This window comes from Balaenoptera physalus (genome assembly GCF_965194825.1).
Source record: "Balaenoptera physalus genome assembly, chromosome: 7".
Lineage (NCBI taxonomy): Eukaryota > Metazoa > Chordata > Mammalia > Artiodactyla > Balaenopteridae > Balaenoptera > Balaenoptera physalus.
This window is the reverse complement of record NC_138886.1, coordinates 74,748,901-74,768,089: the sequence shown is the minus strand read 5'-3', so window position 1 is coordinate 74,768,089 and position 19,189 is coordinate 74,748,901. Positions and strand designations below refer to the sequence as shown.

Genomic DNA, 19,189 nt, shown 5'->3' with positions numbered 1-19,189 from the left:
ATCCAGAAACTAAAGAGTTAATGCATGGCTTATCAGAGAGCTTCTAGGTCCCTGAGTTAGTGCCTCGGCTAGTGCAATTTCTGATCGGCTGTTTGCTAAGTGCATTGAATATTATCCCTGGAGGAAACCCACCAAGATTGAATTTTTTAAGACCCTACTCTCCCATCCTAACCCTCTGAGTGTATGTATTCTCAAATTAGGAAGTCTGTCATTCCACCCAAACACCCTAGTGTTTAGGGTGTCAAGTTTTGACCTTTAATCTGAGCAGAGAGCTTTGTCAGTCTCTTATGGTTTTATAATCTTTATAGCGGGGAGTGGGGGGTGGAGAAATCTGGTTGGCCACTTAGGATTTCTGTTTTCCCCTTATAACTAGGCTGAGGATGGGGAGGAGGAGTTTGAAGAATTTCACTTTAAAATCTTAACTCTCCTGTCCCTGTCGCCAGGCATCACCAGGAAAATTCAAAGACTGTGTCTCTGACCAGCATTTTTTATTTTTTGAAAAATCCTTTCAGTTCTCTTTGATTCATGACTTCACATTTCAAATAGCCCTCAGATAGTAATTTAAAAATTTCAGACTCAAGATATTGCCTCAATGTTTTTTCTTTGTAGTGGTTTTATTTTCTAAGAAATATTTAGCTTGATACCATCAGCTAAAATCCTGTGTGAAAAAATGAATAAACAAATAAACAAATAGTAGATGGAAACTGTTATCACGATCTCTAGGTCACTTTTGTCTTTACCACAGTAACTGGTTTGGTCTTTTATTGGTCAACAGTAAATGTGCCATTCAAGATTGCCTGCCTTATGGTGAGCTGGAATTATCTTTTTTTTTCCCCCTGAAGCAGTGAAAAAGCATCTTGAGGTACAGGCAAGTTGTGTCATTTGGAGGGGGTGGGCGAGGGCTGGCAGGGGCATAGAATAGTCTAGTTCCAGCTTCCACAAACTGACAGATCCCCAGACCACTGACAGCAAAAACATGGAGGTGGACGATTCTCTGAGCTCAAGCAGTCCTTGCTGAGATTTTTTTTTAAAAAAAGGAACAAAGGGGAAAAAATCTATTCCTTTTCTTCCATCTTTTGTTGGCTGAGAGGTCTGTCAATTGGTTAATAATTTTTGCAGTTCTTAAGTATTTCAAGAGAATTTGCTTCCCAAAAATATTGAACAAAAGGGAAGAGAGTCTCAATGCCAAATAATTTCTATTTTCTCTCCTTGCATTCTGGAGAAGATTTTAATTGCTACTCACATTATGGTGGTAAATGCCCTATATCTATTATCCCTCTTCTCCTTCATAAAAGATTACAGATTTTAAACTGGAACATTGCTTTCCAGCTAAAAGACTGAATTTCCCAGCCTCCCTTTGTAGTTAAGTGTGACTAAGTTTTGACTAATCAGTGTAATTGAAAGTATTGTTTGGGTTATCAAATAAAGGAATGTGCCCTTTTCGTCCCTTCCTTTCCTTCTATCCTTCTGCCTCTGCCTGGAATGAAGATGTAGTGACAGGAGCTCTAACAGACATCTTGGACCTTGAGGAGAAGGGCCAGACCTAATGGATAGCAGAGGAGGGTGTGGCAGTGGTCCTTGACCACTTTGTGCAAACATGATGCCTCCCCTAGCATTGCCTACATCCAGACTTTCCTAAAAATGTGGATGTGAAATAAACTTCTATCTTGTTTAAGCCATCCATACTTTGGATTTCTCTTTTACTCAGAGCCAAACTAATTCTAACTAATTCAACTTCCAATATTATTTCTACCTTGACGATCGAGGCTTTTATCATGGCCTTCTGTTGTTCTATATAACACTGCAACCTTATTTATTTAATAAATACTCAATGAGTACTTACTATACACCAGGAATTGTACTAGGCACTATATATTCAGTGGTTAGCAAAGCAAACGTAGTCTCTACCATTTGGAGCTTATAATTTAGTGAGAGAGACATAGTAAAATGTGAGAAATAATCTCTTGTTTCCTACTTTTGCTACTTTTTTTTCCTCTCCTGTCTCCACTGAATTTCATTCAATTTGTATCTTAAAGTCAGAAGAAGGGGCCATATAACTTCATCATTTCTTGAGATATAAGCATATTGGCACATATGACTATCAAAATAAGACTCTTCTGACTCTGGCTACTTTCTTTCCACATAAGATTTTAGAGAATCCTATATGAAAAGCCAATTTTAGCAGCCAATGGGTCTTCAGCTTGAGGACTTTCTGTCCTAGTATAGTAAGGTGTCTGTGTGTGTGTACATGCACATGCGTAAGTTTGGGTTTCTTTGCTCCCATTGTGATTCATCAAATGTTAGGATTTGTTTCTGTCTTCATCCTGCCTCTGCTAAAAATCCATATTTGTTCTTGAATTTAAATGGTCCTCAATCATCTTATGGTTTTCCTAATTAGGTATTATCAACCCACACATTGTCAGAATGATGGTTATGACTACTCTCTCACTCAAGGTCCTAACTCATTGCTAGGACCATAGCAGAAGCCATGCACCCTGACCTCTTTGTTGACTCTGTTGGCCATGTGGGTCTTCAGAGCCATGGAAAATTCACAAAAGGTAGCTCTGCCTAACACTTTGTTGTGTTCCCTTTTTCTCTCTCACTGATGCTATAATTTGGGATGCATATAGGTCCCTTTCCCATAACTCCTCATGCTTTTGGCTTACTCCTTCCTTCATTGATCTGCCCTTTGATCTCAATCTTTCTCCGTCATCACCTCCTCCACTATGTTGCATCTCCTGTTCCGCTAGTGCTGCCATGATTGTAATGACTTTTCAGCTGGGTTGGATAGCAGCCAAGTATCAAAGACATGATTTCCTTTGACCAAATTCTTGGACCAACTGTCCCCCAAAAGAGTGGTATATTAATAGACACTGCATATTTGTATGGCATCTTTCATTTAGCCAAGGAGTATTTTTGTCACTGTGTCCTTATTTTGGGACTCACAGCTTTAGTAATTCTTTTATCACACCTAGGACCCCTTCAGAGACTCAATTAGTGCTCAGTGAGTAAAATCCAAAAAATATTCCCTTTCCAAAAAGCACATTGCAAGAGCTGAGGAACAATAGTTTGGCCATGAAAGCAGCCTAGGAGAGAACAGTTGGAGTTCATTTTCAAGAGAGGAAATGGGTTTATTGACTTCAAAAAGTCTAGTCCCTGCTGAAACAATCTGAAAGAAGCAATGGCACTGGGTCCATTAAGTTCAAGAAACGATAAATTTCAGTTATTGGCACAAACATTAAGTATCTTGATATGTAGAGCCAAAGTCTGATAATATTGCTAAATTTGGGTTCATCATGACAAGATATTGAGAAATCCTTGAAATTTATGACATGTTAGGGCAATGTGATATGTCACTTAATTGATGAAAAATCCATCCTCTTTGAATCATGTTATGAAAACTGCTGGCAAAGAAAAAAGAGTCCAAAATTCAGGACTGATAAGCGGAAGCTTTGGAAGCAAATACTGATTAGACTGTAGCATTTCTTTCAAAATATCAGTCTCTTCTTTCCAAGTGGTGGGAGTTGCTTGTTTTTGTGTTCTTGAGAAGCCTTAGAGGTGCTGATGGTGTGGACATCCAAAATAGAAAATCTACGGTTGCCTTTATTTAAACATTCTCTCAATTCTTTCAGTCCTTATAAGAGCATAGGTAAACAGAAGAGGAACCAGTCGTTGTAAAAATGGGTTTTTGAGTCAGATTTACCTAAGAAATGGTGGAGGTGGTTTGCAAATCTGGATGTTTGTTCTAGTGTTTATTTTCTCTCTACTGATAGTGTTAGATGGTCTGCCAGGATTTCACATTGGTTCCTCCCTCGGATACTATCTCTCCCATTGCTATTTTCTCCTCATTTTGGGTCATATATTCCTGCTTCTTTCCATACCTAATAATTTTTTATTACAAGCTGGCTACTGTGAATTTTACCTTGTTGGGTGCTGGATATTTTTGTATTCTTGTAAATATTATTGAGCTTTGTTACAGTACACAGTTACTTGAATGGTTTGAACCTTTTGGGTATGGTGGGACCAGAGCACCCTGTAGACTTAGGGCTATTTTTCTGTCACTACTGAGTCACTACCCTTCTGAATAGTCTACCCACTGCCCATGAATTATGAAGATTTTCCACCTTGACCTGTGAGGATAGGAATGATTCCTAGTCCTGTGTGAGCGCTCTGGATTGTTCCCTCTACTCCCTCCAGGTGATTCTTCCCATGGCCTCAGGTAATTTCTTCACTCGCATGGACTCAGCTGAAGACTTGATGGGGACCCTTTGCAGATATCTCTGGAGTTCTCTCTCTGTGTATTTCTCTCTTCTCTGGTATTCTGCCCTGTGAACATTGGCTGTCGTGACTTTTCAAGACAACAAGCTCCGTCCCCTCAACTCTGTGGCAGGAGGTCATCGAGAGGACATGACTGCCCTTTGATCTGCAAGCTGGACCCAGGCAGTCTGAGACGCCCCATCCCCTCCCTTGTCCTTGGAATGTATGGTCCATGCACTGGTCCTGTGCTAGGAGCCACTTCAAAGATGCAGTCTTGGGAGAGCCGTGTGTTGTTGAGACAATCTAGACCATGTAGTGACTTTAAGGCCCTTTAAGGCCTCTATGTAAACTCTTAAGATTCTGGAGAGCTGTGTGGAGATCTATTTGCCTTGCAGCCTCCCAAGACAAGTGTCATATGTAAGTTCCTTTGCTTATTAAAACTGCCATCTACCAATCTGAAGTGGTCTGCCTCTTTCTTTGGTTTTTTTCTTTCCCTCCATGTGCAGGGGCCAGTTTTTAATTTCACCTGGGCAACTCTGGAGGTTGTGAATGAAAAAATTCAGGGAGAACATCAGTGCCTCTTGCATTGTTCTCCCTTTCTCAGCTGTAGCCTGAAAACTCTCTGGAGGCAATAAGATGGGGCATTCATAGGGCTCACTGCACAAGTTTCCCTGTCTCAGGAATCACTGTCTTCTGCTGCCTGTCCAATGTCTGAAAATCATACTTTGTCTTTTTCTTGTAGTTGTTTCAGGTGGAAAGGAAATCCAGTTCCTGTGACTCCATCTTGTTCAGAACTGAAGTCCCATTGCTTCATGTATCACAGCAGGTATGTTCCCTGGGCAGGGTCTCTACATTAAACAGGGGTCTTGCGTCAGGATCCTGGTATCTGAGAAGGAGGATCAAAGAGGTACAAACTCATTCCAGTATAAACTCAGCTTTTATTCATGCAATTACATTGCCACACAAGTTTCATCTCTTCAGTCAGTCATGGTCCCAGATTGCATCCCTAAGAAAGTTTGTTCCTTGGTTCATTAATTCATCCATCTGTCCATTCGTCCATCCATCCATCCATCCATCCACTATTAGCTAAATATCTTTTACATAATAAAACTCACTTAATTTTTGGAGAATAGCAAAGAATAAGACAGACTTGGTGACTTTCTTCTGGGTGCCTATGCTCTAGTTGGGGAAAACAGCTGATAACGATCCAGATGGTTAACTGTGGTATATGTTATGAGGGAAAAGCAAAGGATGCTATGGGAGCATATAAGTGGGGGCCTAACCTGATCTGGAGAATTAAGAAGGTTTCTCCATGGAGGTGACATATAAGTTGGGATTTACAAAGAGGTGATTATAAGATAGAGGCTGTTTTTCCCTAAAGGGCCTGAACTATTCCAAAAATATTTTATTGAGCATTTAACATAAATTCTGTGTCCAATAATGCAAACACTTCTGATTTATTACCCAAGAAAACTAACCTCAGTTGCAGAGAAAGACAGTAAAATGAAAAATACATATCAAAACTTTCCTAAATCATTAGACATAGATTAGAAATTAGTGGTTAAAATGTTAATAGTGATACATTTGGATTGTGGGACTCTGAGTGATTTTTCCTTTTTCCACGTTTCTGTTTTCTCCAAAATTTCTGATGTGAACGTGCATTGCTTTTGTAGAAAGAAAAAAAAAGAAAGCAAGGGGGAAGAGAAAAAAAAAACATATGGAGTATAATACAGGCGCTATTCTTTAACAGGTATTTCATGAACTGATGCTTTAAGTACCACATTGTGATATTATGTGTCATGTGACAAAATATCGATGCTGTTTCCAAAAACATTCTCAAGCTGATCAAATAAGTCATTTTACCAAGCATTTAGAAAACAAGTTTCAGGACTTCCCTGATGGCGCAGTGGTTAAGAATCCGCCTGCCAATGCAGGGAACACGGGTTCGATCCCTGGTCCTGGAAGATCCCACATACCACAGAGCAACTAAGCCAGTACGCCACAACTACTGAGCCCACACTCTAGAGCCTGTGAGCCACAACTACTGAGCCCACGTACCACAACTACTGAAGCCCGCATGCCTAGAGCCCGTGCTCCACAACAAGAGGAGCCACCACAATAAGAAACCTGCGCACCGCAACAAAGAGTAGTCCCCACTCTCTGCAACTAGAGATAGCCCGCGTGCAGAAATGAAGACCTAACGCAGCCAAAAATAAATAAATAAATTTATTAAAAGAAAACAAGTTTCAAAAGAGGATTTGTGTTCAATTTCTATAAAGTGTGAAGTTTGCATTTGATATTGGTTTTGAAGGTCACGGGCAGATGTGCTTGGTAAACTGGTAGTGAGCCTGTTGTTGGATGCCTATCTCTACACACCAGTGTGGTTTCTTGGCATGTGGAAATCATGGCAGCTCTGCTCCTAGGAGAATTGTGTGGCAATGTCAAAGGGAAGGAGAATGGGGGAGAGCTCTTAAAAATAGTATGCTACTATTTTTAAGCAAAACTCTTTCACAGTCAGAAGCATAGCTTTTCTAAGTTTGGAGTTTTTAAACTACATGTACTTTTTTACAGCTTGGCATGTAGATCCCTTGTGTGTCCAAATAGAGGAATATGGGACCAATATGGAGTTTTGAACTATTTCTATATTCTGTTTGTGAAGGAAGTAAGGGGTTTCTTAGATCATTTTAACTTAGTTTTTAATATATCTGTATTAGTCACATTCATAGAATATAACATTTGTAATTCATGGAGGAGGGTTGATGGAAATTATTCAACTCTGGAAGGGTTTTCTAAATTCATGCATATGAGTACATGATAGGTATTATTAGTAGTAAGCTTGAATAATTTTAGATTTTGGTGGCTGTAATGATATCAAGGTCCATATCTTAAAGCTCAGAATGTTACAGTTGTGGGTGGCAGATTGTTTATTCCTGCCTAAAATTCTTACCATCAATTTTTATAGATTTATAAAAGCTTTTATTTGATATTGAGTGACTGTGTTTGAAAACATGACTGTATATTTTTATAAAATAGAATACATAGGCTTTTAAAAATTGAGGTAAAATTAATCTAATATAAAATTAACCATTTAAAGTATATAGTTCAGAGACTTCCCTGGTGGTCCAGTGGTTAAGACTTCGTGATCCCAATGCAGGGGGGCACGGGTTTGATCCCTGGTCAGGGAAGTAAGATCCCACATGCTGCATGACATGACAAACAAACAAACAAACAAATAAATAAATAAATGGCTTATCATATTAAAAAAATATATGATTCAGTGGCATTTAATACCTTCACAATGTTATGCAACCATCACCTCCATTTAGTTTTAAAATATTTTCATCACCCCAAAAGGAAACCCTGTATCCAGTAAAGCAGTCACTCCTCATTCTGTCCTTCTTACTAATCTGCTTTCTGTCTCTACAGATTTAGCTATTCTGGATATCCTATATAAATGGAATCATACATGTGACTTTGTGTGTGTTGCTATTTTCACTTAGCATGTTTCTGAGGTTCATCCATCCATCCATGTTTTAGCATGTATCAGTACTTTATCTCTTTTTATGACTGAATAATATGCCATTGTATGGATAGAACCATATTTTGTTTATCCATTCATCATTTGGATTGTTTCCTCATTTGGCAATTGTGAATAACGCTACCATGAACATTCATGTACAAGTTTTTGTTTGCATACTGGCTTTCAATTCTTTTGGGTATATGCATAGGAGTGGAATTGCTGGGTCATATGCTGATTAATTCTATGTTTAACTTTTTGAGGAAGGATCAAACTGTTTTCCACAGTGGCTGCTTCATGTATATTCCCACCAGCAGAACCCATAGGATTTTAGAGGTTTTTTTTTTTTGGTTAGCCAGATGTTTGACTCATGAGAGCATTGTTTTATTGAAGCTTTAATCCTAAATAATAGTCGTTGAACATGTACATACACAGGAAGAGGAAAAGAAAGGCACAGCCTTAAGGATCCTCTTCTTGAACTATTTTGACTTGACTGCATAGCACCCAAATAGGAACATGTCTTAGAGAACATTTATTCATTCTGCACATGGGAAACAAGGTCAGTAGAGGTGGAATGACTTGGGAGATAAAAAAGAGGTCACTCAACCAGTTAGTTATTGGTAGAGTTAAGGCTCAGACTGTGGTCTTGCAACTCTGAGCCCACTGTTCTTTTCCCTGCACTATGCACTTAACCCACTCATTTTCTGATGGGCCAAATACTTAGATTTTGGCTTCCTTCTTTTGCTCAGAAATCTTCTTAGGAAAGTGATGGATACATCATCAAATTAGAGCCAGCTTTATTTATTCATTTATTTCTTCATACATTTATTCTAGAAACACTTAAGGAATGCTAATATATACCAAAGAATGTGCTGAGATCAAAGGATACAGTAGGAAACAAGCAGTCATGGGACCGATTTCAGAGTGAACATTCTGGTAGTAAAGATGACCATTTGACAAACAGTTACACAAAGAATGGGTTATAATTGGGCTAAGTGCTGTAAAGGAGAGGTACACGGTGCTCTGAGACTTTATGGGAAGGAGACCTGCACTATTTCAGTTGTTAAATGTGTCAGGGAAAGCACTTAGGTTTGTAAAATCTAATGTGGTTTGATTTCAGGGTCACCTGGAAAACTCTCTTAAGCCTCAAAATTCTTCCGCCATCCGCTCATTTATGTCAGGATTTAAAGATTTGATGTGCCAGTTCTAGTTTTTCTAATGTACAGTTAAATTTAAAACTCCATTAAATTTAAAAATTCATTTGTGGACTCCCTAAAATGACCTCGTTTGCCACCATTGGTCTACCTACCACACTGCCGCTCTCACTGCTGCTCTAGGTGTTGATGGCTTTTCTGTCATTTTGAATCCAAGAAACAGAGCATTCCAACTCCAAACAGAGGTATGTCATCCATATAGCAGCAGGGAAGGAAAAGGCAGTGATGAAAGCTAGAGGAAAGAAATGGGAAAGATGTGGGGTCTCAGTAAACAGAAGAGATGCAAACTGAGATAAGGAGGAAGGCACGAGGAAAAAGGATGAATTAGGATGGAGAGAAATAAGGTGGTCCTCAGGGAAGCTGGGTTCTGATCGAGGGCAGCTTCACTCTCTTAGCAGAGAATGAAATAAATACCCTCCTTTTCCATCTCATTCCATTTATTTCATTCATCAGTAATTTGGATACAACTCACACACCATGGAATGAGAGCGGGAGTGCCCTGAATCAACTTCAGTTCTTTCTTGGTGTGTCGAATGTGAGCGTAGTTTTCATTTTGAAGTTTTCAACTGTTTTTCTCTTTGTTATGAGATGGAGATTTGAATTCCTCTTTGGGGCATATCATTCTTTTGTTATGTTTTACACATTTGTAAAGGTACTTGTGAAAAATCATGGGTAGATTTTTTCACACTAAAGTTTATTATTTTCTCTGCAAACATGAATGGCTGTTTATGGTTGAACCAGGAAGCTATCTTGGAGAGTTTGCTGCCTTGTATTTTCTTGGTGGAGGCAGTTAGGGAAAGGGGGTTAGGAAAATGCTTTTTTTTTTTTTTCTATATATAAATTTTACCATTAGAATGTTTTGTGCCTATGAACTATTTTTGTGGAAAATTCCATTTTTCTGTTAGTAATCATGGCAAAAAATGTGAAACTACTAAGACTCAAAGTTTTATCTTCTACCTCCCAGTGGAAGAAAGACCAAAAGGAAGCTGGACTTAGTTTGACACAATTCAAACTTGACATCTGTATTAGCTTGCTAGGGCTGCTGTAACAAAGAACCACAGACTGGGTGGCTTAAACAACAGAAGTATATTTTCTCACAATTCTGGAGGCTACAAGTCTGAGATCAAGGTGTTAGCAGGGTTGGTTCCTTCTGAAGACCTCGAGGAAAGAATCTGTTCCAGGGCTCTCTTCTTGGCTTGTCGATGGCTATCTCCTCTCTCTGCCTTCACATCATCTTCCCTCTGTATGTGTCTGTATCCAAATTTCCTCTTCTTGTAAGGATACCAGTCATATTGGATTACAACCTGCCTTAATGACTCAACTTAAGTACCTCTTTAAAGACCCTCTCTCCAAAATACAGCCACATTTTCCAGCCAAGAATATTTTGGGGGGGGGGGGAATGCAATTCAGTCCATAACAATGTCCTACACATTATTTCAGTTATATTAACCTGGAATTTACCGAGATTTCAGAGCATGTTCTTTTGCAACTGTTGGGGCCATAGGTTAAGTCTATGATCAGGGTTTTTCTTGTAGCAAGTTCTACTATCCTGGCAAAGACGAACCAGAGACAGAAAGGAAAATTGAGAAGTCAGCCCAAGGATTGGAGGGAGGGAAAATCTTGTTTCTCTCTGGGCTTCAGGGCAGATGGACCTGGACTTTGGGTTGTGGGAATGTATGGAGCACGTAGCGGTGAGGGTAAAGAGGAGTCAGTCTTTTGGGAGCAGGTTGGGAGCTAGGCAGCGGGACACTTTAGGAGATACCATTGAGCGTAAGTGTGGGGCCCATGGGCCCCCAGAGTATTACATCTAGTAGCAGGAATACCTTACTGCGTGTAATGTTATTTCCTCCACTTGTGGTTAAACTTCCAGGGTCTTGTAAGAAATTCAAGCTAGGTCTCAGTGATGCTCTTGAGAATCAAGGGAGAGTTATCTTCCAGACTTGGGCTTGAGTGGCATAGGGAGACCAACACAATTTCCCAAACCTCCTGTGTGTCCTGTGAGCTGCAGCAGATCATGTCTAGGGACTCTAGCCTGGAGGCTTGATGAAGAACTAGAACAAGAAGAGCATAGACTCAGAAATAACAGTGGGTGTGTATACTCTGAGCTGCAGTGTAGCTGGTGGAGGTGCTATGCCATTGTAATTTGGATGTTAATATAAATGTAACCTCATTTTATTGTCATTAACAGTGAGGCTTTGGGATAATGTTCACAGAGCAGTCTTTTTGAGAATCAGATGTGTCCATTAAAAATCCTTTATTGGCTATTCATCCATGTGAAGGCAACAAAATGTTCGAGAAAAAATGAAAACTTTGTAGCTAACTAGACTTTTGCAAGTGCTAAAAACAGTTAATAGTCTCAAAGTTTTGAATCTTTAAATAGCAACTCAGAGGCACTTACTAAGATCTAACTTTAGTATACATTGACTACTTCAAGAAGCAGTAATGCTTCTTGTTCTTTTCCGACCCAGGATCTTATCCAAGAACATGTTTTCCTTTAGTTATCATGTCTCATCAGTTTCCTTGAGTTTGGAACAGGTCTTCAATTTCTTCCTGTCTCTCACATCCTTAACAGTCTTAAAGAGTATAGGTCTTTCATTTTACAGTATGACTCTTATTTGGGTCTGCCTGATGTTTCCCCATGACCAGATTCTAGTGGAGGATGTCATTTAGAAACCACCATCTGGGTTTTCAATGCAATCGTTGCTTCTAGGGTACCCCTGCATCTAGACAATCTCAGCGGATAGAGTTAGGAATATATATGTATATGTATGTATATATATATGTATGCATGTACATGCATTCACACATCTACATCAGCTGCTATTTCCATATTTATCTGAATATGTGTATTAAGAACGTTACAAGTTCATACTGAGGCTTAAAACCCCAGTCTAATACTTCAAGGTTCTTTCTAGTCTCCTCTTTTCCATGCTTATAAAATACCTTCTCAGACAGTGAGAAACCTGGCTTCTGGTATCCTTAGTGTATTTACTTATTTGCTCTATCTATTAACTTATTTGCTCAATTTCCAAGCACTCCAGTCCCCTTCCCTCTGCCGCTTCCATGCCATACCCTCTCCTCACCCAGCTTCTTCAGACGTCAGCATCTCTGCCTCAGCATGGGAAGTGAAAGGAATGTGAGACTAGAAGGAAAGTTGGAAAGGGAAGTAAAGACGGAAAGGGAGCTTTTCTGTTACTTGTAGCCTAAAGCATGCTAAATGATGCAACCCATAATACACTATTGCAATTATTTGTTTGCAAATATGTCTGCCCCACTTGATTATGAGCTATAGAAAAGACTCATCTCTATATCTCTGTATCTCCAGTGGTTTCCATAGTGCCTGTCACATGGTAGGTGCCTGGTAGTTGCATTTGGTGCCAGTGACACAAAAACGATTAAGACATAAGTTTTGTCCTCAAAGAACTAGTAGGAATAATTAATACAATCAGACAACCTCTATCATAGATACAAGTGGAAAGTGCTATGGGCATATAGGAAGAATGCATAAGTCTAAATGGGACTTGCCAATATAAATAGAAATCAGAGCTGTCTTCAGATAAATATTTATGTTTTAAATATATTTCTTTAATTTGTATAGACATTAACTAAGAATTAGAAGCTGATTGAAGGATTATATGTCCTGAGTGAGTGGGTTAGAATTAGGAGCTGAATGAATTCTTGAATTGAAGTCCATGAAAACCATGAGATGCTATCTTCTCAGTGACAAAACCTCTTTTAGTAGCATTTACTTAAAAACCTCAAAATAATTGTCTTTTCTAGCAGGAGGAATCAGGACTGATCTCATTTCAACAACACTAACAACAATGGTGACAACTCGCATCTCCACAGTCCTTTAAAATGTCTTTGACTGTGAGCCCTGGGAGGGTAGGAAATGTGTCGACTGTCTTCATCAAGTCATCCTCTGCTCCCAGCTAAATACTGAATGAAAACGCCTTCCCATGTAACTTTCATCCGGTTTTCTGAATGCACTGAGAATGGCAAACATGGTATGCAAGATCAACAGATATCTATTCTCTTTAAATAGAGCTAAGGACCTATATGTCTGAATTAATCTGCCTCCTGTTTGCCTGCTCCCACCTCTAGTTTCTTGAACTGCCCTTTCCTGGGTTTTAAAGACTCCCTATTCTTGGCTCCACACATGTCCCTTTTTTGCTATTCACTCAATCCCCCTCCTTGTGGACTGATCAATCTCTCTTGATTCACCTTTCTGGTAAAAGACAGTGAAACTTCTCTTTAGGAAGCAGTCTCTGGGTATTCCAGGACCAGGCAATAGACAGAAAGCAAAGTCAGAGAACAGAACCTAAAGTCACAGAATGTGAGGGTAGCAGAGCCAGAATTTGAGTTTTCAACTCCAGGGCAGTTCTGGTAAACCACACTGAAAAGGAAGCCAGAAACGGCAATTTTCACATTTCTGTAGAATTTTTGGAGACTCTGGGGCCCAAGTTGGTTCAATTAACTCACATTTACGTGCCTTTAACAACAACCTTATATCCCATGGTTAGACTATACAGTCGGCAAGTAAATCAGTTCACTTGGGTCATTCCTTCTGTCTTTATAACTTAAGCAATATGGTAGCTGGAAGTGATCAAGGCTAACAGCAAACATGGAAAAGATCACTCCAAATAAAATATTAACTAAAGCACGTCTGCTGTGTAAGTGGCTTGACGCATGGTAAATTGCATTTGCACTTGGCCAAATGTTAAGTGATGTATGTTAGGCACAAGAATAATAAATACAAGGAACAATCAATTGATCTGAACTAAAGTGGTGCGGTTTTGAAAGACGACTTAGAGTTATACCTTCCAAACATGGCTAAAAAAAGGACTCAATTAAAAAGTAAATTGGAAAACTATAAAGTAGCTGACACAAATACAAGGTTAAGTTTATGGAAGTTATAAATGCTAAACAGTTTCCCTCTACGATTCCAATTTCTGCCCGCTCTCTAATTCTTCTCGTGCCTTCCATTTCTTTTTATGAGTATTATTACTCAATGGGAGAACAATCAGTTATATCAGAGCCATTCATTGTAAAGTTTGTGTCGATAATTTTTATTGAAGTAGGACAAAAACAGAGGAGTTTGTGTCCACAAGCATGCATAAAGAGGAGAGAAAAGCAAATTATTATGCTATCAGGGTACCAGGAGGAGTCTTTGAACAGAAGGGGAAAAAAGGAAAAACTCTCCCTGTGGAGAGAATAGAATGTGCTTCATTTCAATATCTCTTACAATTATGAAAGAGCCAGAGCATTCCATGGCTTTGAACAGTCTTTGTGAGCAGAGCTTTGTGTCAGGACCATGGTTATGATTTTCAGGCCCTGAGGCTGGTAGTTCAATAACTAGCAGAAATAGTCAGGGCTTTGGGGATGGGGAGTGAAGTGAGGGGTAAGAACCAGGATGCCAGAGTGATCGCAAGAAACCCTTCAGGGGATTTTTATTTTAAATATGGATTTTTTGGTACCCTTATGGAAACGAAACCTCCCGGGGCACGGTGGGGAGGCACATCCTAAATTAACTATCTTTCCGGTTTCAGGGCTTGAAAATTACAAACATATAACTAATACCAGGCTTGGTGCCATGGAATGTTCTGATTGGAGGGACATGACAACTGTGGGAGAAATGAGGTGGGCAATGAAAATCTCTCGGTTGGCGTGCTTAAATGGATACTCTGCCACTAGAATGTGAGCTCTTCCAGACAAGGGAGTGTCCTCATTATTTTTGGATCTCTAGATATCCAGTGTCTGGTATATACTGGCACCTGGTGGGTAGATCCTTTTACGTTGGTGTGGTCACCTCCAGATTCAGAGCCAGGTAAATTAATGGCAATCACAAGTTTGTTAAGCTGGTTAAAACCTATTTTAAATATCCAGCAAGAGGGTTGGGATAATAGCCAATAAGAGTAATATTGAATGACTAATTATCACGGCCAGAAGTATCATCGTTAAGCGAAGCACAAGGGGAAAACAAGGCAGAAGGCTTGGACTCTGTTCATGTTGCTCCGGAGTCCCCAGGATGCTGCACTGTTGCCCCCTGCCCTGCCATCTCTCTGTCTAACTGCACAGGAGAAAGCTAGATCTTGGTGTGGAAGGCTGGGGCCACTCTCTCCTCTCTTTTTCAGAAGGCACACACAGGAGTTCAATCAGAAGAGCCCTTTAGGTGAACTATCAATGTGGCAAGTTGCATTCTTTTATCAGACCTTGGATCTGGTTTGTGTCATATGCAGATTAGCCAGCCCCAGCGTGCTGATCTCAATAGAGATAACTGTTTACATAAAAAATAAATGCCAACCCCAACGGGCTGACTGGAAGAAAAACATGTTTACAGGTTAATTTCTTTATCTGTCTTGTATATACCTCTCATTTATTACCAGGTGTTTTTCTAACATTGTCTTTGTTCCTCTGCCTTTCATCCTCTATGCTTGAAGCCTCTTGCTCTTGCTGACAGCTTTGACTTGGCTTTTTAGTTCTAATATCAAAAATCAAACTGATGCTTACTTATTTTTTATGGTTAATTCTTTTCAACAAACATAACACATAAACGCAACAGCAGCCAAAGATTTAAAGACCACAGGTTAGAAATCACTGATCTAAAGCTAAGCCACACTACCTGGTCTGCCCCCAGGTATGCAGAGACCAGCTAGCTCCAGATAAGGGTCCACAGGTGAGTTTCATTGGTTCTGCATAGTGGTGTGCGTGTATGAATGTGTGTGTGTGTATGTGTTGGTGCGTATGTGTATTTAGTGAATTTGTTGCTAACTTTTAAAAAGTGAGTAATTTCATATAAAACCAATCTCTGCATCCAGCTTCTTTAGAAACTGACAAGACTTATGGATTGAATTGTAGGGTCTCACTTACAAACACTGGGAGTGTACTTTCCATTCTCAGGGTTGGCCTGCTTCATTCCTTTACATTTCCTGCCTGGTTCTGATAGGCTTTTCAATTTGCCATCCCCAGCTAGCAAAGAGTAGCCCTGGTCTCTTGCTTGGCTTTGAAGATCCCTTGCTTTGCGTCTTCCCTCCAGCTCCTAGTGCATTAGTAATGATCAAAGCTCTTTAATAGCAATGAACCCTTGAAGGCAGTGCAGACTCAGATTCAACAGCAATTATCAAGTGTGTTCTAGGGGGGCCAGTTACTGTGTTTTCATATACATTGGCTTTTCCAAGCTTGAGCTTACTGCACAATCACTCAGTCATCTAGGAGAGACTTAATCTTATCTGGTGTCCTTCAGACCTGAGGTTAACTTAGACCTTCCATGACCACTGCCGGCAGGTGTCAGCCACTGCCACCCCTGAAACCCCCCAAGGCTTATATGTACAATGAAAAGCTATGGCCAGAGTTGGTAAAGGTCAGGTTAAAGTTACTCTTGAGCTCCCTGAATTAACCGCTAGAGATACCCTAAGCTAATGGAGGTGGTGGGGCCTTTCCACAGGCACACCTCACATCTCCTAACTCAAGACATTGCTGTAGCTCCTGGGGAGCCCTGAGCACTGCTGAAGTAGAAAAGTAAGATGCTGATGAGGGAAGAGTTGATTTGGTACTGGCCAGCCTGTAGGGGTTGGTAGTCCTTTGGGGTCAGGGGAGGTAGTGGCCAACATGGGAAGACAATCGTGCAGTGATGGTCTTCCGGACAGGGAGGTTGCACTCAGCAACTTGAGGTGATGTCACATGCTATATTGTGTATCTGTCTTCCATGCTTCCCCATATTTGCCTTTCTTTCCTAAAGGGATACAATCTTACATTCTACAGTTAAACAACAGCAGCACCTGAAATCCTTTGCAAATGGCCTGGTGTATATTAGGATAAGACCTTTCCTCAAGAGGATAATGTGAAGGGGAGGAAGTGTTACACGGGGATGGAAAGAGGATGGGGAGGAGCAAGTGCAGGTCAAGAACTCAGCAAGCACTTATGGATGGGAGGAGATTGGATGATGACACCCTGAAGCCAGAGAGGTCTTTTAAAAATGCAAAGCTAATCATTTCCCTTCCAGGCTTGAAGCTTTCATGTCAACCCTGTCCAATAGAAATATAAGGGCTTCCCTGGTGGCGCAGTGGTTGAGAATCTGCCTGCCAATGCAGGGGACACGGGTTTGAGCACTGGTCTGGGAAGATCCCACATGCTGCGGAGCAACTAGGCCCGTGAGCCACAACTACTGAGCCTGTGCATCTGGAGCCTGTGCTCCGCAACAAGAGAGGCCACGATAGTGAGAGGCCCGCGCACCGCGATGAAGAGTGGCCCCCTCTTGCTGCAACTAGAGAAAGCCCTTGCACAGAAACGAAGACCCAACACAGCCAAAAAAAAAAAAAAGAAATATAATATTATCCATAAATGTGAGCCATATATGTAATTTCAAATTTTTTAGCAGCCACATTAAAAAAGTAAAAAAAAAAAAAAGGGTGAAATTAATTTTAAGAATATATTTAACCCAATATAGTGAAATATTATGATTTTAAAACATAATCAATATAACAATTATTAATGCAGTATTTTACATACTTTTTAATATGAAAAAATTTTTAAATTTAGTCTGTATTTTATACTTGCAGCATCTCTCAATTCACACTAACAATATTTGAAATACAATATAGGCACACGGTGTTAGTGGCTACCATGTTGGACAGCACAGCCTTAGATGGTTTTTATGTGGTTAAGTAGGCTCTTGATAATAAATATAAAACATTTTTTTGTTGAATTGTTTTCCTCTCTCAAACTTCTCGGGTCTTGAAAATATAAATTCCTTTGCTGGAAAAACTCTCTCACATTTGCCTGAATAATTTTTACTTATCTTTATGTATTTATATGTGTATTGATTCGAGTTCATGTTGGGCTTTCCATTTATTTATCTTTACTTTATTTTGTTATCAACCCCATTCTATATGACTTACCGTAGCTCTTCCGTGCATTTTAATATCTAGATTCTAGAGAAATGGAAATCTTCTCATTTTTTTCCTTTTCAAAGATTTTTAAAAATGTTTCTCACTTTTTTACTTCCTGTTGGATCTTAAAATCATTTTTTTTCCCTCTTCCAAACAATACCCACATTAATTTGGTAAAAATGTTTATCTTTGCAAACATTGAGACTTCCCACCAAGAATGATGTTATAACTTTTTATTTGACTGTTCAATATCCTTCTTTTTTGCCTTGAAGCACACTTCCCTATTGCCTTCTGAGATACCGAACGATGAAGGATGGTTTCCCAGGAAGCTGACTTTGAGGCTGATCTCAATCAGCCTGCAGAAGGGTGCTCCTGGAATTGCTACCTATGAAGAAGGAAGGGAATCAGGATGGAGCAGAAGGAGATATTGGGCTCCACAGAGGCTTTGGCCAACCTCATGAGAGCTCTGAGACCCTTTAGAGATGTCCTGAATTGTGGTGAGGGGCATGGTCTTTAGAGCCTCTGGACAACTTTGGATGTGGCTGCCCCCTGAGGAGGGGGTGTGACCCCTGGTAAGGTAGCTCTTTCCAGCTGAGCGTAATTTCCTAGGTGGAAGGAATAAATCCTCCAGCCCTGAAGGGGGCTCTAGGTAGCACATTACACCCCACTCTCCTGGTGTACCTCCTACATCTCTGGCTGCTCAGGCTTTGCAGGCATTTTACAGGGTCTTTTTTCCCCTCTACCCCAACTCTAAATATTCAAGTTCTTCTACTCAGTCCTAGGTTCTCTTATATTCCCTCTCAACGTTTCTTCTTCTTCAGCGAGTATTTCCTGAATTATGCATTCTCCTGCTGGAATCAAAGTTGATTGTAGATGCATGTTAAACTGGAATGTAACTATCATAATAGGAGATTTCACAGATATTACAGCTTTGAAAGAGACTAAAGTGGGTACTTAAGTGAACATTTTGGTACATTTCTAGAAAAAGTAAATAAAGCACATAGATGTGCTACACAGATATGGCAAATAGCGTGACTCAGTTTGGAACCACTGTCCTAGGCAATTTCATTCTCTTCCTGGCTTAATATGCTATGATATGCTGACAGCTCCACTTATGTCTTTAGCTTAAACCTCTCCTTGGAGTTCAGGCTCTTATACCTGACTGCCTACTTGATGGCCCTTGTAGACATCTCACAGCCTTCTTCAATTTATTATGTTCAAAACTGAACTCTTGAGCTTCCTTCCCCTAAACTCTACCTTGTCCAGTCTTAGCCACTTCACCAAGACCCGTGTTGCTCAAGTCAGAAGTCTGG

General features: G+C 40.0%; 1 protein-coding gene across 4 annotated transcripts in view; it reads left to right on the top strand.

Moving 5' to 3' along the window:
• Positions 1-19,189, top strand: part of LOC309664770 (uncharacterized protein) — a 274,503-nt gene that overhangs the window by 146,077 nt on the left and 109,237 nt on the right. For all 4 annotated transcript variants that reach the window (XM_082470544.1, XM_082470542.1, XM_082470543.1 and 1 more), the window contains exon 2: positions 5,000-5,083. In XM_082470544.1, the coding sequence (XP_082326670.1) occupies positions 5,000-5,083 (84 nt within the window). The remainder of the gene's footprint in view (positions 1-4,999; positions 5,084-19,189) is intronic.